The 23,505-nt window shown below is 46.6% G+C and overlaps 1 protein-coding gene across 1 annotated transcript; it reads left to right on the top strand.

Moving 5' to 3' along the window:
- The first annotated feature begins 5,118 nt into the window (after positions 1–5,118).
- Positions 5,119–12,516, top strand: LOC133349253 (tribbles homolog 2-like). Its single transcript, XM_061562597.1, has 3 exons — positions 5,119–6,133; positions 9,306–9,598; positions 11,065–12,516. Exons 1-3 carry the CDS (start codon positions 5,867–5,869, stop codon positions 11,612–11,614), a joined length of 1,110 nt encoding a protein of 369 aa, XP_061418581.1. The 5' UTR covers positions 5,119–5,866; the 3' UTR covers positions 11,615–12,516.
- Positions 12,517–23,505: the final 10,989 nt, after the last annotated feature.

Genomic DNA, 23,505 nt, shown 5'->3' with positions numbered 1-23,505 from the left:
ACTTTTTTCAAAATACATTCATATCGTGATTATTGTTGCTCTTGTTGTTTTCTAAAGTATTCCAATTCCCAAGTATATAATTTACGAAATAACCTATGCCCCGAGTTTCCTGGCTGGCTGCTGGCTGGGCTCCTCAGGGCTCCACTGCCACGTGGCGTCAGCGAGCTCGGTTACTGAGCGGGAAACACGTGGAGCTGACGGATCATGAGCATACCGGATACAAATCTTATTTTTCATTGTAAAAATGTGTGTTTTATTTTTTATTGAATCATGAAAACATTAGGAAAATCTAACAATTATTTTAAGATATCATATTTATTATATTGTCCTTCCCGGCACCTCCGATTAGCACGGTTGGCTACGTACCGTGCGAAAGAAGTTCAAGATACGTACACATCAGACGACTGTATATATATCACACAACTAGCTGGATAAACGGGATATTCCGTGTAACAAATACACGTTCAATCGAATTAAAACGGTGGAAGAACTTCGGAAGAGATAATAGATAATACAAAAGGCTGGAATGGTTCACTTAAAAGCGTGGCACCTACAATTTATCACGGTTGGCGACATACACAAGAAATGCTCTAAAGTTTTAGTTTGTGCTCTTAATGTAACTATTCGCCAGAATATTATTTAAATCCATGGGAATATTAGTTTGTTTAAACCTCACAATTCGTATTATCTTTGCTTTTTATTACGTTAAACGATGATTACTTTTAGTGCTCTTCGTACAGGACTGTGAGAAGAGTATGACGACAGCTGTTTATATTATAATTATATAGGCATCTATATGGGTTTAATGCCTCAGCAGGTCAAAGCGCCTCACATCATCTCGTTTCAAATAATTCGCAGAGCACCTCCAGTGGCAGCTGTACCCTATGCGACGCAAAGTGACTCAGCAACAAGGCATTAGTCTTGCCAATAGGGGGCGATTATTGCTGCTTTGTCCGTGTACATTACAACTGAATAATTACACTGGTCAACACACTTTTTCTGGCATAAGGTATATTAAAGGTAATTTTGAGGTGCTGATTCCAAATCTGGCATCAGTTTTTGCCTATCACTTTAGGTTTTTGAGATATCAAATATTGTATTTTCAATAAAAACTGCAGAAGAAAGATATTAAATAAATTTGGATATCTACATAAAATGATATAATAAACACACTATCCTAAAGTACAGCATCATATTTTAACACTAAAGCAGTCACTGACTCGCAACAACTTGCAATCATAAGTGACAGAGTTAATTTCGGGTAAAATCAATGAAAATGGGGTATGCCGATAGCATAAAAATGATGTGATAGAGCAAATCTGAGATCAGATTTGGAATCAGCACCCTGAAATGAGTCTTAAACAGCTGCAAAAGTTCAGGCCAGAAAAAAATGATTTTTTTTGTTGACCAGTGTTATCTGTGGCGATGTTGATGCGATTCTATCTCGGGTTATCGATTGCATCATTATCGACACACCATTGCGCCGTTATTGCAACATGTGGCGACCCATGCATGCGCAATTGCAAAACAACATTCGTCCACTGGAGTCAGCAATTTCACGGAAGCTCCCCAGTGAACATGCCGACGTTGTGATCACGTAATGAGTGCGAGTGTATGATTGTACGACGAGTACGTGTGAACGTGTGTGTGTATGGTGGGTGAAGAAGAGTGTTGTGTTTATCTTGTAGTCTAACGTGATGGTGGTACAGGAGTGCCAAGACTCCGGCTGTCACCAGACCAGCCGGAGTGAACCTGATCTCGGCAGATCACGGAAGCTCCCCAGTAAACAAGCCAACATTGGGTCAACCTTGACGGGTGGTTTGGAAACCTTTGGACGAACGTTGGCCCAGAGTCTGATACTGGTAGGAACCCCCTGGTTACACCAGCCCACAAGGGATTATTGTGTCCGTCCGTCCGTCGTGCATCCAAAAATGGGAGGGGTGGGGCAGGGTGGAGAGGGGAGGGTGGGGAGGGGCTGGGTGGGGAGGGGCTGGGTGGGGAGGGGAGGGTGGGGAGGGGCTGTGTGGGGAGGGTGGGGCTGGGTGGGGGGGTGGGAGGGGTGGGGCTGGGCTGGGTGAAGAGGGGAGGGTGGGGAGGGTCTGGGTGGGGGGTGGGAGGGGTGGGGCTGGGTGGGGAGGGGAGGGGCTGGTCACCCCGTGGTGCCCTTATAAAACTCAACGTTTAACCTACTCACGCCGGCTTGTGCCCGCCCTCACAGTCGGCCATATTTGCGGAATACACCACGCCGCCGTTGACCCTGCAGGCCATTGACCGAGCAACCCAACGTTCCTACCAGCTCCCTCCGCAGGAATGTGTTTATTTACTGAGTCATCCTGAATGAGCCTGGATAGTGCTTGGATGGGCGACCACCACGCATCACGCGTTGCTATCCGCTGCTTCGGGGATACGCCGTGAGCAGCATGTGCCAGGGGAAATTGCTTCTCCACCTCGACCGACCTGCACCTTACAGAGTGGAAAAGTGTGGCCAAATAACCCCCACGATCCGCACGGCGCGGTGATATCTCCTTACTCAGCAGGTGATTTGACAACACGGCCTGTAAATGTCCATTTACGATTCTAGTTTCAACAGTAAAGTTGAACTGCACAGTATCGCGTTGACTTGTTTACAGAACTGATTTTACGCCGTTCAGTGTCGCGCCTCAACTGCGCTTTGTGTTCAATAAAAGGGACGCGGATTCAGCATCACAGTCACAATGACCTTGGAGGTGTTCCAGCCTCCACGGCTGACGACACTCGCCAAGTGATTGCTGGCCATGTGGCTGATGTGCCTTGTGGGGAGCGGTGGCGCAGTGATTAGCGCACTGCGCTACTAACCCGCCGAGTTAAGATTCACGCTCACGGCCGATACCCGTGACGATTATCCAAACCGGTCCTGGGATTCGCCTAGGTCGCCTCAACCTTAAAACGAGTACCTCGTTTTAAGATTGAGGCGGTGTGTAAGCATCGCCACTGGGAAGACAAAGGCGGCCGGGCGTGCTGCTGGCCAACCCACCCCCTCGTGTGCCGTGCTGGCCTTCATAGGTGCTCGCGAACAGCACTTGCCCCTACAGTCTGTTAAGGCTATACGGGGGATCTTGTCTAAGTGAGTATCTCAGTGTATCTCAGTGTGTGTCTGAGTGAGTGTCTGAGTGAGCGAGTGTCTGAGTGAGACAGTGAGTGTCTGAGTGTCTGAGTGGGTGTCTGAGTGGGTGAGTGAGTGTCTGAGTGAGACAGTGAGTGTCTGAGTGTCTGAGTGAGTGCTGTCTGAGTGAGTGACTGTCTGAGTGAGTGAGTGTCTGAGTGAGTGAGTGAGTGTCTGAGTGAGTGTCTGAGTGAGTGAGTGAGTGTCTGAGTGAGTATCTGAGTGAATGAGTGGGTGTCTGAGTGAATGAGTGGGTGTCTGAGTGAGTGTGTGCGTGGGTGAGTGTCTGAGTGAGTGGGTGTCTGAGTGAGTGTCTGAGTGAGTGAGTGTCTGAGTGAGTGAGTGTCTGAGTGAGTGTCTGAGTGAGTGAGTGTCTGAGTTAGTATCTAAGTGAATGAGTTGGTGTCTGAGTGAATGAGTGAGTGTCTGAGTGAGTGGGTGTCTGAGTGAGTGTCTGAGTGTGTGAGTGTCTGAGTATGTGGGTGTCTGAGTGAGTGTCTGAGTGAGTGAGTGTCTGAGTGAGTGTCTGAGTGAGTGAGTGGGTGTCTGAGTGGGTGTCTGAGTGAGTGAGTGTCTGAGTGAGTGAGTGTCTGAGTGAGTGTCTGACTGGGTGAATGAGTGTCTGAGTGGGTGTCTGAGTGGGTGAGTGAGTGTCTGAGTGAGTGTTTGAGTGAGTGTCTGAGTGGGTGAGTGTCTGAGTGGGTGAGTGAGTGTCTGAGTGAGTGAGTGTCTGAATTCGTGTCTGAGTGAGTGACTGAGTGAGTGAGTGTCTGAGTGAATGTCTGAGTGAGTGAGTGTCTAAGTGAGTGTCTGAGTGAGTGAGTGTCTGAGTGAGTGAGTGTCTGAGTAAGTGTCTGAGTAGGTGAGCGAGTGTCTGAGTGGGTGAGTATCTGAGTGGGTGAGTAAGTGTCTGAGTGAGTGAGTGTCTGAATGAGTGTCTGAGTGAGTGTCTGAGTGAGTGTCTGAGTGAGTGAGTGTCTGAATGAGTGTCTGAGTGACTGTCTGAGTGAGTGTCTGAGTGAGTTTCTGAGTGAGTGAGTGTCTGAGTGAGTATCTGAGTGAATGAGTGGGTGTCTGAGTGAATGAGTGGGTGTCTGAGTGAGTGAATGTGTGAGTGGGTGAGTGTCTGAGTGAGTGGGTGTCTGAGTGAGTGTCTGAGTGAGTGAGTGTGTGAGTGGGTGTCTGAGTGAGTGTCTGAGTGAGTGAGTGTGTGAGTGGGTGTCTGAGTGAGTGGGTATCTGAGTGAGTGAGTGTCTGAGTGAGTGAGTGTCTGAGTATCTGAGTGAATGAGTGGGTGTCTGAGTGAATGAGTGGGTGTCTGAGTGAGTGAGTGTGTGAGTGGGTGAGTGTCTGAGTGAGTGTCTGAGTGAGTGAGTGTGTGGGTGAGTGGGTGGGTGTCTGAGTGAATGGGTGTCTGAGTGGGTGAATGAGCGAGCGAGCATCCTACGTCACTTCTCGTCCACGCAGCTGTTTACCTCCTTCCTTACGTCACAGCCGCACCAGTTCTGCTTTCCTTTTGCGCGCCCCGAGGGGGGGCGCTAGGGCGGGGGGGCGCGAGTGGGCGGGGGGGGCACGAGAGGGCGGGGTGCGGGGGGGGTGCGGGGGGGGCGCGAGAGGGCGGGGGGGCGAGTTGGGGGCGCGAGAGGGGGGGAGGGGGCGAGTGGGGGCGCGAGAGGGGGGGAGGGGGCGAGTGGGGGCGCGAGAGGGCGGGGGGGGGCCGAGGGTGGGGGCGAGGGTGGGGGGAGGACGAGGGTGGGGGGGCGAGAGGGTGGGGTGGGGTGGGGGGACGAGGGTGGGGGGGGCGAGAGGGTGGGGTGGGGTGGGGGGACGAGGGTGGGGGGGCGAGAGGGTGGGGGCGAGGGTGGGGGGCGCGAGAGGGTGGGGTGGGTTGGGGGGACGAGGGTGGGGGCGAGACGGGGCTGACTCAATCGCCGCCTCGCGTTTCACGATGTGGCCAACGAGAGAGAGAGAGGCGATTGCGTGATGCTGCTGATGCCGCACACTCCCTCCTCGCTCTCCTCTTCCTCCCCATCTCCCTCCTCGCTCACATCTCTCGATCCTCCCTTCCCATCGCTCTCGTTACTACAAAGGAGACAGCAGCAGCAGCTCAGCCTCGCTGCGTGTGGTGGCGATGGGAGTCGCAGCTGATTGTGTTTGTTGTTTTTAAGTCGCGAAGTTAAGAGACTTGGTTTCGTGGTAAACATCGTTCGGACTTTTGTGCTTGGATAACGCCGTGCAACCGGAGTTCAATTCCTCGCAAACGTCACCTGGCTTAACTTATTAAGAAAACCTCGACTTTCGGAGTGGCGTTTAAGTTTAAAGGAAGCCTTAGAAAATCTAAACGTAGGATACAAAAGACAAGGCACACGGTGTAAGTGCATGCCACGTGCCTTCGTTTGGTCCAAGCAGTTTGGAGCTCGCTCCTGTTGCGGACGCAATTAATGCGCAATTAAAGTCGCGGGCTGATGCACGGGCCGTGTTTGACCTGCGGGGGGTCGTGAAGGTCAACTCGACGATTACTCCACCACGTTGGGTCATTGGGGGGGTGGGGGCAGGGTAGGAGCGCTGGCGTGGCGAAACCACCCAGCCGCAGATTGACAAAAGTTGTTGTTGAGAGGGGGCGGGGAGGGCTCTTTTGGTGGCCAGGGACATCACACGGAGCGCAGATAGACACGGGCACCGGTCGAGACGACGCCGCATTTCCTTCAGAGCCATCCGTCCCCGATGGAAGAGACTCAGACTCGTCCAACGGAGGAGCTCCGTCGTCTCCAGGAGGCCCGGCCGAGTTCGCTGCTCGGCAAGAGGGCCCGGACAAGCTGCGGCCAGACCCCGCGGCACCACCCCGAGCGAGAGGGCCTCCCGCCGGCTTTGGCCGTGAAGCCACGGGGCCACTGCCCGGCCAGAGTGGGCGAGTACCTGCTGGTGGCCCCGCTCGACGTGGGAGGCTACAGAGCGGTGCACGAGGCCACGGGGAAGGAGTTCATCTGCAAGGTGGGTTGTGGGTTTGAGAGAGGAGAGATGCGTGGGTGGTGGTGGGGAGACACAGGTGGGTTGTGGGTTTGAGAGATGCGTGGATGGTGGTGGGGAGACACAGGTGGGTTGTGGGTTTGAGAGAGGAGAGATGCGTGGGTGGTGGTGGGGAGACACAGGTGGGTTGTGGGTTTGAGAGATGCGTGGATGGTGGTGGGGAGCTACAGGTGGGTTGTGGGTTTGAGAGAGAAGAGATGCGTGGGTGGTGTTGGGGAGACACAGGTGGGTTGTGGGTTTGAGAGAGGAGAGATGCGTGGGTGGTGGTGGGGAGACACAGGTGGGTTGTGGGTTTGAGAGAGGAGAGATGCGTGGAAGGTGGTGGGGAGCTACAGGTGGGTTGTGGGTTTGAGAGAGGAGAGATGCGTGGATGGTGGTGGGGAGCTACAGGTGGGTTGTGGGTTTGAGAGAGGAGAGATGCGTGGATGGTGGTGGGGAGGCACAGGTGGGTTGTGGGTTTGAGGAGAGATGCGTGGATGGTGGTGGGGAGCCACTGATTCCTACTGGGGTTGAGACGTGGCTGGGAAGCTTTAAAGGACACGCATTGTGTGGTGGTTTTTATTTAATCAAAAACGTCTGTGAAAAGCTGAGTTCAAGTGCTGAGCCCGGGTGGATTTCCCATCTTGGTGATAATAGAAGAATTATTTAGGTCATGAGCTGATTTCACGTATTTAAAATGGTATGCACTTGACTCTTTATCTGGTTATAGATTGTATCCCCTGTTGTTTTCAACTTCAATTCTTGACTTCCTTTACAATGCAACAATGATTTGTGATTCAGTGCTGGGCGGGTAAGGGAGTTTCCACGTTGATTATTGAAACCAGCAATATATGATTTACCCTTGATGGACACGATCTGTTTTGATGCCTGGTGACTTTTGTGCTGAACGACTTGAAAAAAAACCCACGTTGTAAACACTCCATGAAATCGCCACCACCACCATCATCAGCCTTAATGTATTCACTGCTGTATGAATATCTCCCCCGAGCTCTTGTCAGCTCACAACAACCTCGTGATGCAACAATACTGCAACACGTCGGCCTAAAACTATTTGGTGCTGCTGCTGCTGCTGCGTTGTTAGTGGGTGTCTCAGCATCTCGCACAACAACACACTCCAAACACATTCGTCAATAGCACTGCCTTACACAGGAAAACAAATACATAATACTGTAGGCAACATTTCGTCCAATGCCTCTTCTTCAAAGCAAATCGATGTAATACATTTGATTCTTGCACACAAGCTGATTTAATCGCTTCGTATTTGAGACGGGGTGGGCGGGGTGGAGTCGTTTCGGGCGTGTTGATTTGGCTCCACTCCCACGGTTAATATCGACCACCGGCTATTGCCAATGTTGCCTGCCCAAGCCCAATTATTTTCTTATCAGCCATGGACTTGTGTAACGTCTGTAACTTGTGTATGTTATCTGATCCAGTGTGTTGTTGTTCCTCCTCTTGAGACGAACGTGTATATTTTGCCACGAAAAAAATCCGTGGCACAAAAAAATGTACACGTGAATTATACTGTTAAGGAAGCAATAATTACCAGTCTTGGGTTACTCTTTAACTCGAGTAAAAAATATTGGAAATTTTGTAGGAATTTTTATACCTTGCAAATATATTGCTTCATTCTCTGAAATAACCCTGCAGCATTCTTAGTATTGAAGTAATTATGGGAAAGAATAATCGTAAGTGCAGTACTGTACGGAACTTTATTCATATATCTGCGGTTATACGAAAACATGGGACTCAGATGGTCCAAGTGGACACGATAATGTAAAACTATTGACGCCCTCACTAACCCAGACAATATTGCAACAGGGTTACGCGACTCACGGAATGGGCGAGGCAACACACGGGGCCAGTTTTTGTAGCGAATCAACAAAGTCTGCGTTGCACTGCAGAGCGTGTACTCGACGGAGCCGACCACAATGTAGTCGGGTTTTTCTCGAACATAAACTATAGTATTATATTACACTTGCATACATTTCACCCTGTGAGGAGAGGGGGTAGACATTTGCTAGCGGGGTAGGTAGTTGGGTAGGCGGAGTGCAGAGTTTCGTCAGGATCTAATCATTCAGCCTAGACAATATATTTACACGAATGCGTGTTTATAATTTGTTGTGTCGATTGGTGGTATAAACGATAAAATGATTTGGAAGAGGGGTGATCGTTATATCCTTCAACCAGAAATACCCTTCACTCAAGACTCATTTTCAAGTCTCACTTGAGTTGTTTAGCTAGTTCTTAATTTGATATTATTGATGACAATCATTTAAACGGTCGTGAAAATGAAAATAAGTTAGTAAGAGTTTTTATTTATTTAAAAGCAACATCACTCAGTCTCAAGTTTAATATCCAAGAGGGGCAATGTTTTACTACTTACTGTTTTATTGATGATGAATATAACGAGTGATGATGATGGCGAGAATTGATAGTGCACATCAGCGATCAATTAAGTGCTTTTGAGGCATGGATTTGTAGATCTCATCGATATATCCTCAATTCACTACCTTCCTGAAACAGTTTTAAAGCTCATTGAGGCTTTCGTTGATATGTGCTTGACATTATTATCATCAAAATGATGATCATGACATTGCTGGTGATAGTGACAATAGTGACGATAGTAATGGTGATGTTGATGGCATTGATGGTAATCACAAAAATGGTGATCGTGAAAACAAGAACAATCATGGTGATGATAATTGGTTTTTTATCCTTCTATCTGGCAACAAAACTGACACCTTTTTTACAAGGAGTCATGTTTACATAGACCACAATACCTGCGGTCATAATGCAAACAAAAAACACAACTCTGATAATGTGCACTGTCTTTGAAGTTGATTGTTCCACACCCGAGACAGCTTTCCTTAGAGCCTAGTCTCACATGGGTTGGACCAGATGACGCCAAAAGGCGCACAACTCAAAGACAATGCACCATCAGAATATGAGAGCTCGGGGTAAGCATTTACACCATTGGAACCTCATTTGCCAGTAAAAAAATCATGGTGATGATCGTAACTGTTGAGATGATCGTGATCATCATAACAATAATGACGATGATTGTGCCGATGGAGGTGTTCGCGTCCACAATAACACCAATGACGACGCCACTCCCCGTGGCCTGTGTCTTGTGCAGGTGGTGGACGCAGCCCGCTGGCCGACGCTGCTGGAGGCGTACCGCCGCGTGTGCCCGCACGAGCTCGTGTCCTCGCCCGTGGAGCTGCTCGTGGGCTCTCGGCGCACGTACGCGCTGCACGCGCACGTGCACAGCGACGCGCACGCGCTGGTGCGGGAGCGGGGCCGCCTGCCGGAGCCCGAGGCGGCACGACTCTTCCGCCACATGGCGGAGGCGGTGGCGCGCTGTCACGAGCGGGGCCTGGTGCTCCGTGACCTCAAGCTGCGTCGCTTCGTCTTCAGGGACCCCGAAAGGTGCGTGCAGGACAGGTGGCACGGCTGGATTAACTATGGGGTGCATTTGGGGTTTCAAGTTGGTTTTGTTTAACCAGGTTGTGGAACTCTCAAGGGAGACGAGGAAAGTTTCTCATTTGCAGAGGTGACCTGGGTTACCGATATGACAAGAGCAGCAATGCCAAGACAAATACACAGAATGAAAGGAATATAAATCAGAGCAAAACAACCAAATAGAAATTAGAATTCAAATGCTTCAAATCTGCTCCCAATTAGTGAATTAGACTCAATTAATGTTGCTGTTTAAGCAGTTAATTTTCCTTTAAATGCTTGGAGATAAGTGGTCTACCAACGAACCAGACAATATCCCAGATACCAAACATGATGATGGTGGTGAATACATGTAGTTAATGTTTACAGCAATTTGCGTTTTTTTCTGTTCTCGTTGTCACAATACCTAGGGAGGATGGGACCATGTCATGTGTGCTCATGCCATGTGCTGTGAGTCATGTGTACAAGGGTCAAAGTTTCTTGGCTTTTGGAAAGCGAGTTGGAGTGAGGGCAGTTTGCCTGGCAGGTTGTCTAGACAGTGCATGCCAAAGCCGCCATATATCCATTTGGCCCACCCAAATTAATTTTCCTTAGCAGTATATTACGGCTCTGGTTGTCCACCCGAACAACTGCGCTACTACGCCCCCCTAATCCTCGATGAGCCGGAGCTGGGCCCGGTACGTGAGGTGGCACAGGGCTGGAGATAGTGCAACGCTTCTGGTCCTTTACCCTGTATGCTTCTTGCTAAGCTCAATAATGTTGGTAATTTCTGACTTTGACTAAACACCTTTGATCGTGGACAAATTGCGAAAATTACAGCTTTAGCTGTAATTTGACACGTTCACTTACATAGGCGCATTCATAGCCTAGAGGCACTACGTTACGCACACACCCTTGTTCTAAGTTTGAAATAATACCTTGAAATTATTAAAACATTAAAATAAAACGTGAACTCACGCGCTCATTTGCAAACATGACTCATTACTTGAACTCGTGCTTGTTATTGATCGCAGAAACTTGGGGGAAATGTTGAAGTCAACGTGTAATAGGTTAAAACCTCTAAAAAGTTACGGACAGTGTTAAAGTTGTCCAAACCCATTTTTAATACTCTATATTTGTTTTGACTAAACTGTAGTGTAAAGTTGAGCTTCTATAAGAGCTTTATCCTATTAAAACTAGGCAAAGTGATCAGAGGATTGACCAAAATTTGGCAATACAAACCAGAGCAAAGAAGACTATTGGCAAATATTCAAACGCTTATTGCCTCGACTACTACCCATCGATTTCCACACTGCTATTTCAGTACTTCCAGACAAACCCACATTGGAATCCATTACATATCGAACACATATTTATGATTTTCCCTAACTTATTTCTACAACAGTGGAGCATTTGCAGAACAATGAAAGTTGCAATAATGGATGTCCCCGCTGCAGGACGGAGCTGGTGCTGGACGGCCTGGAGGACGCGCTGCTGCTGCAGGGCACGGACGACTCTCTGACCGACCGTCGCGCGTGCCCGGCTTACGTGAGCCCCGAGTTGCTGCGGTCGTCGCCGTCCGCATCCGCCGGCGCTCCCCGGCCCGTGCCGTACTCTGGCCGTGCCGCCGACGTGTGGGGGCTGGGTGTCGCGCTGTACGCCATGCTCGTGGGCCGCTACCCGTTCCACGACCCGGCACCCTCGGCCCTCTTCCGCAAGATCCGCCACGGCCGCTACGCGCTCCCCGAGTGGCTTTCGCCGGCGGCACGCTGCCTCATCGGGGGCCTGCTGCGGCACGAGCCGTCCGAGAGGGCCACGGCGCGGGATGCCCTGCAGCACCCGTGGCTGAGAGTTGGCGACGCAGGCTCAGCCACGGACACCGCCACGAATTCCAGAACTATGTCCGTGAACCCGAGTGTGAATGCAGGCTATGCGCGGGCCAGGAACGACGACCAGACGGTGCCTGATGTGGGGGTTGAAGAGGCTGGCGACTTGTTCTTTAGCTAAATGAATGGAATGTTTGTTTGTCCAGCAAAGCCTGAGTCTCAGGATACTTATTCAGGAAGGTCCTGGATTGTGACGTATGGCCAGTTCTAGACTGAGTACTGTTACGTGTGGGACTAAACCACAGTACCGTGATAAAACCCACATGCATAACAAGGCATGACACTCAGTCTGTATATAAACGTCGGAAACTCATTTGTGGACTGCCATTTAGCACGTTTGGATGGATGTCTTGCACACAAGTCTGCATGCATCTCCAAGCTGCCAACTTCTATCATCGCGCTGTGTGTGCATATGCAGTATATACGATACGTGATGAGCAGTGGTGTAATATGACGTGGCATCCGGAGGCACTAAGCATTAAGCACTGTCTTCAAAACCTCTGGAATTGACAGTCAAACCAAGTGCGCTCAAGGAGGCAGACAGCATCCCATTTTGCATTAAATATAGAGCACTGCTCACCCTCCCATGGAGGGTTCATTGCACAGCGATATTACGCAAACTTGCAGAATGTGATATGGTGTCTGAAACGGACCATGGCTGTAACAGTTCCGAGGGTGAGGTTGTTTTTACTTGTTTTTATAGCAGCAGGTTTTGGAAGAGGCAATATTACGACGTGCCCATGTTTGAAATACATGTGTACCAGCTTTTTATCGCCATGTTATTTGCTTGGTCGACGTGTGTACGTTGAACTTCTTTCGCACTCGTGCTGCACTTGACATGTGCGTTTTTAACGGTTCAGAGATTGGTTCTTAAATTCTTTATAAAATGTAAACTCAAATGGTGCAAGCAGTGTTGTTTACTACTTTGAATGGATTGTTCCATCCATTTTGCATTCATGTACAGGAATTGATTCTGTGTTTTATAATAAAACACGTTGACTCAAACGACTCGGTGGTATTGATGTGTAAAGTGAACTCAACATGCGCTGCAAGGCCCGTACATTTTGTCTACTTAGTAACACATATCCACGTTAAATAGGGTTGTTGCGTGAAGGCTGTGGTATATCAGCTCTTCTTAAATATGAGAAGCATAAGAGTTAAAACGGGGTGGACCGGTAGTGCAATTGATAGCGCCCTTCTCAGTGAACCGGGCGATGTGAGTTCAATTCCCGACTGTGGATAACGTCGGTGGCGAATGGTATCTGAACTGATCCTGGGCATCTCCTTCACCAACACACACTGACCAGTATGGTCAAGTATGGTCAAACAACTGCCTTGATTAGTCTGGCATGGGGAGGCCTTCATTGTCCCAACGGCCTTTACATTCACTATGTAAGACAATTTTTGTTCCTGGGTAGTAAGTGTTATTTCCTAATTTCTTATGCCTCAAAAGTACAGAAAATGGCTCTTATTATTCCCCACAAACTTTGCTTTTGTGACCAGGACTTTACATGAAGGAATGACACAAATGCACACCACGTTTTATCATTGAAAATAGGTCAATTTCAAAATATCACTGTCCTGGTCACAAAAGCAAAGTTTGTGGGGAATAATAGCCATTTTCTGTACTTTTGAGGCATAAGCAATTAGAAAAAAAATTATCCCGTAAAAACAAAGTTTTTCACTATAAATCCTTTATATGCGTGGCATCGGTTTTATTTTATTATTCATTTCTGTTTTTCTTGAGTAAGAGTTTCATTTTTATCACATTGGTATTTTAAATTAAATATGAAAAAAAAAATCCTAAAAAGTGGAAAATTTTGGAAAAATTTTTCACGACAATAAATTGTCACGCACAATGAGTCTGTGCGCAAAATGTCAGCTCGATTGGATCACGGGAAGTGGGTTAAACAAGGAAACCCGTAAAAACAAAGTTTTTCACTATAAATCCTTTATATGCGTGGCGGCTAGAGTCTTCTCGTCCTCTGGCTTGAGATGGCTGCCACCTATGGGTCAGATGATTGTCTGCCAGTATTAAGCAATTGGTAATTAAATATTTAATTTGTTTTCCCTAAACAGTGTCAAATTTTGGGAATTTTTTTTCACGAACATTAATTGTCTCGCACAACGAGTCTGTGTGGAAAATATCAGCTCGATTGGATCACGGGAAGTGGGTTAAAAAACGACCGAAAGATTTGCACGGTCGTAAGCAAGCAAGCACGCAAGCAAGCACGCAAGCAAGCAAGCAAGCGAACTTAATATAAAGGATTTACAAACGACCGAAAGATTTGCACGGTCGTAAGCGCGCAAGCAAGCAAGCAAGTGAACTTAATATAAAGGATTTAATAATACTTACTACCCAGGAACAAAAAAAAATGTTACACAGTAAAAAGCTATACATGATGTGTATTTCCATACCATGAAATGATTAAGCAAATATTGCACATATAGTTAGATTACAGGCAGTATGACATTTCAAATCGTGATGAATGTAATAATACATTTAAGAGTGAAATGCAGTTACACATTAAATATATTTGTTTACTGGAAGGCCTTTATTTATGAAGGTCAAAGTACAATAATAAACATTTTCTCTTTAGCAATGGAGACCAGTAAAAATAGCTGCGTAAATTATTGTGTACTTCGTACTAAAATTTTATTCAAATTATCGTATAATTCAACACGTCCACGTGGTATGTCTATGTGGTATGCGTACAGCTAGCAGTGCATCATCCTGTGTCAGAATAGACCTAGAAAATGTCAGCTATGACAGGTCACCGCGATAACAACACAACAACAACCGCCATTCACAATAAAGTGGCGGTGATGTCACCGTAGCACTTGTGCCAGGATAGATGTACATTGAGACCACGTGAAGTGGCTGCTGAATTCACGCCCAGAATACCATACCATTTATATAAACTGATGCAAAGTTGTCATCGCATGTCAGTCAAATGAAAATAGAAATCCTCAAAATAAGAATACATGTATTTATAATTAAGTGAAAATACAAATTAATTAATATTTTAGTTATTTACCAGGCTTAAACCATTAAGTCGCTTCACTTGAGGATTCAGTTTAATCACAGGTGGGTACCCAGATTTAAACCAAAGATCTCATCTGTGCCAGCTCAGTACTCTTGACAATGCTAGCCACCCAGCCAATTAGTAATGACTGTAACGTTTATTGCATGGTCTTTTAAACGGTAGCCGTTTGGGCAACAGCACTGGCAAATAGATTCATTTATATTGTGATTATATTATATGTGAAAATTTCATAAAATATTTTTTTCTCCCCTAAAAAAATACCGAAATACTGTAGACATTGAACCTATTAGTCCAGGCAAAAACAATAGTTATTTTACCAGGTAAGGCCCAATGAGCGATATAGCTCTTTTTCAGAAGCGACCTGGTCACAAATGACAGCTCAACGAAGTGGAAATTTAAAGAAGCCAAATACTCAAAAAACATGTTTCTAAAAGTGGACGGTTTTGAACCTGGTGATAAATCCACGTGACCACGAGGAGAGACATGAAAACTCCAAATATACGATCTTCAGAGTCGGGATCGAACCCATGACCTGTACACTATGCGAGGCAGTCAACGTGGTGACCATGAACCCGATAGGAACCAGGTTAACTGGGCTAGGCCTCTAGACTGAAGAGCAGTCATGTATGGCAAGCCTCAATTTTGAGCTCCACGCTGTCTGGACAGAAGCCCCAATCCGTGTAATTAGACCCACTTTTGAGACAAATCAATTAGGGGTTTGTCATTGTGGGTCAGCTTTACGCGCTGTACACGGCCTGTTCTGGAGACATGACCCCATTTCTCTGCGCTTCCCAAGGATGGGGATTTGCTTTGTGGCCAAACTACAGATCCCCATTAGCATGGTGGCTTTTCGTCTACCCATCTGCCCTGTGTGAAGTTTAATGATTGGAATCTAATCTCCAGACGTGCATTACCGAAATGTTGACTACCGTTAATATTAAATACTGCCTGAAAATGTTATATTTTTTCAAGATGTTTCATGAAATTGTGCTTTATTTGATTAGTCGAGAAAATTAGGCAGTCTTCTTTATTTTATATAGGAGCTGCAATTGTATATTGCAGTTGTACAACAAAACTAAATATACTAAAGCGCATGAGGGCATGTCGAGCAACAGTAGTGACTTTTCTCGTGAACATTGGATGTCATCATCATTCACCATGATCTGCTGGATGAATGCGTACCCACGCTAACCCAATTTCTCATCGTGTAATGATGCTACAATCTTGGTCCTGTTCTTTCTGAGTTCATTGCTCCGTTAGAAAGAAACGTTATCGATTCGTGCATATTGCCTGCTATGACACGGATCACAAAAATGAAAGAAAATGGAACAAAAACTGAAGCACATAAAGAAGCGTGGGAACGAAATGTGCTGAGAATTACTATGATGAAAGAAGAACACATGGATCAGTAGAAAAATGCATATTAAAGAAATCATATTGACTGTTCATTTCAAAATCAATATATATAATTGGGCTTTGGTAGAACACATCCCTCGAAGGAATGAAGATCAATTAATCCGATTGGGGATGGAATGGCAGCCAAAGCAGGAAACAAACTGGACAGGACGACTGTGGGATGTGATAATGGTTAAACTAACAACATTGAAATGCTCAGCATTAGGCAAGTTGATAAGGTCTTTCGGTGTCAAACAAGCGGAACCGAATTCCATGCACCACCTTCCCATGCACACAAGCAGCTCACATTGGCGTCTAATATTGCGGTGCAATCGTGCTCAGCCCCAAGCATTAACGACCGCCGCCGGCAGACGACCCTTCAGATGATTTTGCAAGACCAAAGCGGCGTGGTGCCGCCGCTCGTCAAGTCAAGCCCCAACTGTGTAGCGACATGTGTTAGATTAGGGATAACGAGCGGGTGCCGGATTAGCTACAGGGCGCGACAGCCGCAGTGAAATCCCCAAGTAGTCGTCCCCCCCCCCACGCCCGGCACCAGACAAGCTCCATCACCCTCCCCTGCACGTGCAGCCACCAACACGCAGTAGGGCTGGCCCCAGATGCGCTGTATCACCCGTGCATGATACAATTTCACTGCCACTGTGAAGCTAAATATGACCCTGCCTGCATGATGAGATGTTAACTACCTCGCCTGGTATGCAGGAGGTCGTGGGTTCGATCCCGACCCTGACGCCTGCTGCTGCTGTATATTTGGAGTTTGCGTGTCTCTCGCACCGTGCTCGAATGGACTTTTCTCCGGGTCCTCTGGTTTTTCCCTCCACATTTAGAATCAACACGCGTCTGCTTGGTTCTTTCGGTAAAGTCACGTAGAAGGGAAGTAATAAAATAATAAAAAATAAAACATAATAAAATAATTCTCACGACGTTTCGCCCACAACGCAAGCAGGTCTGTCGGGGAGACGCTCACGCTGTTTCCCCGACAGACCTGGTCTCCACCTGAGGACTTCTTCTTGCGTTGTGGCCAAAGCGTCGTGAGAATTATCTTATTATGTTTTATTTTTATTATTTTATTATTTCCCTTCTACGTGACTTTACCGAAAGAACCAAGAAGATGAATCCCTGCAGTCACGAAAGCTTTAAATCGAAATTGAATCAACATGCGTTTCGAGTATACGGCTGCTATAAATGTACACGTGATAAGCCACTTCCTTCAGCTTTAATTTGTGGCCAGGTCGCTTCTGAGAAAGAGTCAAATAAAAAAATGGTTTAGTTTATGGACAGATCTTCTCATTACCTGCTTCAATCTGCTTGTGAAACGCACGTTTCCCCCTTAATATGAATACGTAAGTTTCTGCGGGTTTTCTCTCGAGCTCTGTGATGTTTCACTCCACGTGCTGGGACCTGCTACAGAAAATTAATACAGGTTTCCCTCGATTCGTGCTGGGTTCGCTTTGTGCGAAATCGCGTATCTGGGACTCACCTATTTCTATCCAAAATTCGCTATACTGCATGTGGTTCCCATTCACTCACGTGGGACAGCATTGTGTACTGAATGGGCTACTCAGCAGGCAGCTGGTGCGTATGAATGCGTTGCGGATGAGGTGACTGCTGCCCATGCTACGCGATTTCACTTTGTGCCCCCTTGTTTTGGAACACATCTACAGCATCAAGTGAGGGACACCTGTACGCCTCCCAGCATGTCGTGCTAAACTTAGGACATCATCTTCTTGGTTCTTTCGGTAAAGTCACGTAGAAGGGAAGTAATTAAATATTTATTATTTTATTATTTTCCTTCTACGTGACTTTACCGAAAGAACCAAGAAGATGAATCCCTGCAGCCACGAAAGCTTTAAATCGAAAATTAGGACATCATGTTGAACAAGGGGTCGTCCATAAATGACGTCACGCGATTGTGGACGATTTTTGACCCCCCCCCCCCTTCGTCACACAGCGTCACAAAAAGTCTGACCCCCCTCCTCAAATATGACGTCACAAAGCTCTGCCCCCCCAAAACCATATTTCCATTTTGAAAATAAAACATGCTTCAAATCGCTTTAAACTATTGTCATTGTAGTGCGTTTTTAATGTGGCGCTGCACTCTGATGTTGTAGGAGAAAACATTTTTAAAAAGTAAATTTAATTAAGTAGAACGTGTTTTCTATATTTATTTAAAGTTGCGCATTTTTACGTGACATCACATTTCTCACCCCCCCCCCGTCACACATCGTCACAAATGTCTGACCCCCCCAGGTGCGTGACGTCATTTATGGACGGCCCCTAACACGCGGCACAACCCGGACACACATCGGAGATGTACGCTTCAGTATGCCAAGGCTTGTGTTAATATGTAATTATTTACGTTAAATACAATACGACAACGTTATGGGACTACATTGGCAGTGGTGAACGAGCACAAAGGGGGAAAATGTAAGACATGCTCGCCTGTCTCTAAATACTGTCGTTTAACAGGATGCGAGACTGGACAATAACGCAGTCAACTCTTCACCTACTGCCTTGATGCGGTGTCATTGTGAATTCTCTGACTTGCTCCGGCTAAATGTTGTACAAACTTAAGTGCTCTTCAACGGCAAAAAGTCCACTCTCAGTAAAGACTCCAGTTTGAGTGTGCGCCTCCGAAACTCTGACATGGTACCGGTGAAGAAGTGTGTGAACCCATGGCGTTGTCGTTGATACCAGACACCCCTGTTACGCCCACTTATCTCAGCCATGCAGGATTTCCCACCTCCATCTGTGCATCATCTCCCGTGTCCAACATGTTCTTACCCCAGGTGCGACTGAGACGTTAATTTGTGCCTTCATCATGTCCAGACTCGACTGCTGCAACTCTCTTCTCAACAGCATCTCACAACTCCTAATTTACAAACTCTACATAATCCAATATACTGTTTGCCAGAATTCTCACCCAGATCCGTAAGCAAGACCACTTCACACCACTATTCCAATCCATTAATTCTAGATTTGAAGTTTTCGTGACTGCAAGGATTCATACTCTTTGATTTTTTCCTCTTCACTTGATCCAGTAAATTTTGCTGTGACGCTTCCACCTGAAGACGGAAGCTTTTGTTGCCTCCGAAACGTCGTGATTTAATTTATTTTAATTTTTTTACCTACGTGACTTTCCCAAAAAAAACAAAGAATATATTCCAATCCCCTTGAATTCCGCCTAATAAAATCCTGGATCACTCATCTTCGTCAAGATCCTCAATAGCCGAGCCTCTACCCACTGTTGTATACTAACCCTTCTTCCATAATTGAGATTAATAATATTTGATGATTTTTATATATTATCTTTTTACTTGTTTTTTTAATGAGTGAAACACACCAAGCGCAGCAAACTGCAAAACACCAGGTGTTGTTAAGTAATGAACCGGAGGAGGGCTAGGATGGCAGAATTTACAACGTTGCTTCAAGGGAAGATAAGGCCTGATGAACGGGCACATGTCACCCGTGCAGGCGGCAGAGACAGTGGGAGTGTCAGCCAGACATAGTTAAGGCAAAAGCCCAATCATCCTGCATGGTTTTAAAGTAACGTCAAAATTCGAAATTCAACAACAGAGTAGGCTAAATTATCGATCCTCGCGCTCGCTCAAATTGGAGACCAGGCTGCGAGCTACATCAATGAACCATTGCCCATTTGCTAATCCAATACTGAATGTTAATATTACTGAAGTCAAAACGAATTCTATGACCTCAGCACATGGGCAAATAATAGGGCAGTGTCGACTCAAAGGCAATGGAAGAAACAGAGGCGCCTTTGTCTAAATCACAACCACAGAAAGTCAGGAATCATCACTGATTGTGTGTTCAGGAATTCCGAGCTAGTTAGAACACGTGCACAGGGGGGGAGCTGATGTAAACAACCCTGCGCGTCTGGACGTGAGGGGGCCTTGGACCTGGAATCAAGAATAAACACTCCCAGAGCAGAAGGTGGACAGGGGGAGAGGTGATTTAAAAGAGGGTTGTATATCTCTCAAGGCACAAGACCCAGCTGAACAACACGGCTGCGGGGGTCACCAGAAGTTCGCATTCGCCTAGTTAAGACAAAAAGCTCAATTATTCTGTATTGCTATTAAAGTAACGTTAAAGTCGGAATTTAACAACAGAGTAGGCTAAAGTTATTGATATTCACACCCACTCCAATTAAACCAGGTCACAAGTTACGCCTACTGAACCATCACCATCATTAAGTCAATATGAAATGCTATTTCCATACTTCAATACTTTCTATACAACTCGACCCGAAGCATATGACAATCAGAACCTTCCTAAGTCAAAATTGAATCGCACCCAGACAGGAGCGAATAGTCGATATAAGGTTGACGAGGGAAGGAAATTAAGAGCACGGAGAACTGCAAACGTAAGCAAAAAGCCGGGAACAACACCAGCCCAGCAACAGCGAGTGGGGCTTCGACAGGCCATAAAGTAGAATAATAACTCCCGGGGTCAGGGGATACAAGAAGAAGCAGGCAGACAAAAACCAGAACTGACTCCAAGGTTCAACCGCCCTCACCTACTCAGGAGTGACGGAAATTAATGAGGCCTTGAATTAACGGCAGGCAACAACAACGGCGAGCAGAGATAGGGTGGGGCAAAGACTGCGGACCATGGAATGCAACTTCGTGTCAGTAAAGCCCTGACAAACAAGTTAAGTTAAAGACATCACAATACATAATATCGCACATAACATCAATGTTAACGCTATTCACCGTAAACTATATTCCGCTTATATAACCATCCAGGCACCAAGGAATACGAATTCCTAGGATCAAGAAACTTACCCCTTAACCTAAGATATCGGAAATAAATTAATAGTAATAAGTATATGCATGAAAAGACAAAGTAAAACTTATGGAAAAGCCAGGATAACGAGATGAATCACAACCAGGTGGAATATAAATACATAATAAAAAAAAAAACACAATGTTAAACCCAGGGTCGGAGAGAAAGGGAGATCCCGGCCGTCTTTGTATCCCCGCAGCGCGGGATAGGAGTGTGTATACGCTCGGGGAAACCTACACTTGAGTCAAGCACCACGATGGGAAACGACAGACCTTAGGTTACATACAGAATCATAACTGTGAAATAGTAAGGGACAAATGTTAACTTAAAACTTTTAACCATTTCTTTGTGCGCCGGGTCGGAGAGAGTGTTGCCCCCCTCCAGGTTGTGCAACACGAACAAAGACGCCTATGAGACGATTTGTAACGTCTGTGTTTTGGGTTCATGAAGAAGGCCAGACAAGAGATAAATTGCACCCAGACAGAGAGACGACTTCGAGACAATTTGTAACATCTGGTTGTTTGCTCGTGGGTTTTATGGAGGGAGTTGACAACGGAATATACCGTCAGTGATGCACACAAGGACATACGGACACACACATGGACACACCTGCCTACGGACAGATCCTGACACAGCAAAAATCGGAAGCCCCGCCTTGTGGGCGGGATCCAGGGGGATTTTTCAGCATAAAGGAACGGATCCTGAACATTGGAAACCAGTGCGACGGGAGGGTCCACTCAGAAGCTCGACCGGGAGGGTCGACTCAGGAACGAGTGCGACGGGAGGGTCCACTCAGAAGCTCGACCGGGAGGGTCGACTCAGGAACGAGTGCGACCAGAGCGGGTCCACTCAGGAGTGCGACCAGAGAGTCGACTCAGGAGCGAGGGCGACCAGCGGGTCGACCCAGGAGCGAGCTCGACCGGGAGGGTCGACTCAGGAGCGAGCTGCGACCAGCGGGTCGGCTCGACTCATCTTCAGCTCGTCAATCTCTGCTGCCGCCGGAGATCTCCGCTGCCGCCGGTGGTGAGCGTCGCGACTTGGCGACGATCCAGCGCTGCACGCTACGAGCGAGTTGTGGGCGCCACCTACCGACCGGGTTCCGAACTGCGACAGCGTATCAACAGCCATCCGACAGGCAGGGGAGCGATGGATACGTATGACGCGCACCGCCCCCTCACCACACGACCACCAGGCGTCTGTTTGACCTAAAGAATCGACTCCGAACACTGACTATTCAAGACAACTCTTACCACTCAAAAACACTCGAACCCATAAGCCATCCGTGGCTGGAAAGCATCACAACGAGACCGAGGGATGGCCCTCCGTCGTTTATAAGAGTATTCTTAATTTTTATCTTTAATATTTAGTGGGCTGTACTCTTAATCGCATAAATTCCCAACAGATCCATCAATACGAACTGATTCTTGGCACCTCCTTCCGCCGAGCCACGCTCACGTGGGGAGTGGTGGCCCACCGGATCCTTATCAGGTGATCTGGTCCCCAATTAGTAAACTTGGTATAAGATAACGATCTTCGGAAAAGGAGCACCGTCGCAGGCCCTTACTCCGAGCCGTTCTGAGATAACCTGCCGATGTATCTGTTGAGATTGGTGCCTTTAAGAATAATAACTGTTTTCGATTGTGTTTTTTATCGCCGTATAATCTTTCAAGTATCTTTCAGTCATAATCGCCGCACGTACTCGCATCCTCTACAGAATATTCAACTGTTCCGTGACCCAAGGTGTTAACAACGTGATAAGGGTTGCGTATGATCAATAAGGAGTGCGGTACTGCGTGAACAATATTGAGTATAATCATTCATTAACGTTAAGGTTTTCTTAGCATAATATTTGCATGTTTTAACGACTCTCTCTCTCACTAAGAACCATCGCGTTATGCGGGATCCATGTGCCGTTGTCAAAGTGAAATCAGACAATCGTTGATGATACTGTATTGATGCCGTATTGACGTTCCGGGATTGAGAGTTCGCATACTATATCATAGTTAAGGTTGAATTAGTAATAAATTGATCAATACAGAAGTGGTTGTGTGATTCTTTCCTGAAATCTATGCATAAGATCTGCTTCTGCGTTGAGATTTGAACTTGGTGACCTTAATAAACACACTAATACATACTCAGTAAATGTTAAAGCGATAACGGGGTGAACCGGGGTCTGGTTATCATAACGACTTGCGTTATCATAATTACACCCACTCGCATAATTAATACGATTACCTCTCGAATTGGCATAATTAAAATGTGCGTAATTACATAATTAACATATTTCCGGATAATTACACATTTGGCCAAATTTCATTAATTATTATTATTTCCACTGAATATTCATAACCCACACATACAACATAATAATTCACCCACGCACGCATACAACATAACAAATTTTCATAACCAACATATACAACATAATGGGGGCTCGTCTTCCGGGATCTCTCGCAGACAGTTATGCATGAATTCAGGAACGAATCACTGATGTGTTAATCAAAGTGTTGTGAACTAACGTTGCCTTGTGATTGTAAACGGGGGTATACAAACAAAACGCGCTCTGAAGGGAGGTACCAGAGTAGCAGAGTATAAAAAAGACAGCTGGGCTGAGATTATTTGCTCGAGTTAAACTGACGCATCCTGTGATACAATTGTTTATATGTGCTCTGAAAGGGAATTCTAGAGTAACTCACGACGCACATGAGATGTTAGAATTAAGATACACTCTTAAGTCTATTAACCACACTAC

The sequence above is a fragment of the Lethenteron reissneri genome, chromosome 29, assembly GCF_015708825.2.
Source record: "Lethenteron reissneri isolate LAM-NWPU_2019-01 chromosome 29, ASM1570882v1, whole genome shotgun sequence".
NCBI classification, from domain to species: Eukaryota; Metazoa; Chordata; class Hyperoartia; order Petromyzontiformes; family Petromyzontidae; genus Lethenteron; species Lethenteron reissneri.
This window is presented reverse-complemented; position numbering and strand designations above follow the sequence as displayed.

Bases quoted from the DNA above. Each gene is read 5' to 3' on its own strand.
- LOC133349253 (XM_061562597.1), top strand. From the start codon at position 5,867: ATGGAAGAGACTCAGACTCGTCCAACGGAGGAGCTCCGTCGTCTCCAG. The intron at 6,134-9,305 runs GTGGGTTGTGGG...TGTCTTGTGCAG, and splicing joins GGAAGGAGTTCATCTGCAAG to GTGGTGGACGCAGCCCGCTG. The intron at 9,599-11,064 runs GTGCGTGCAGGA...TCCCCGCTGCAG, and splicing joins GTCTTCAGGGACCCCGAAAG to GACGGAGCTGGTGCTGGACG.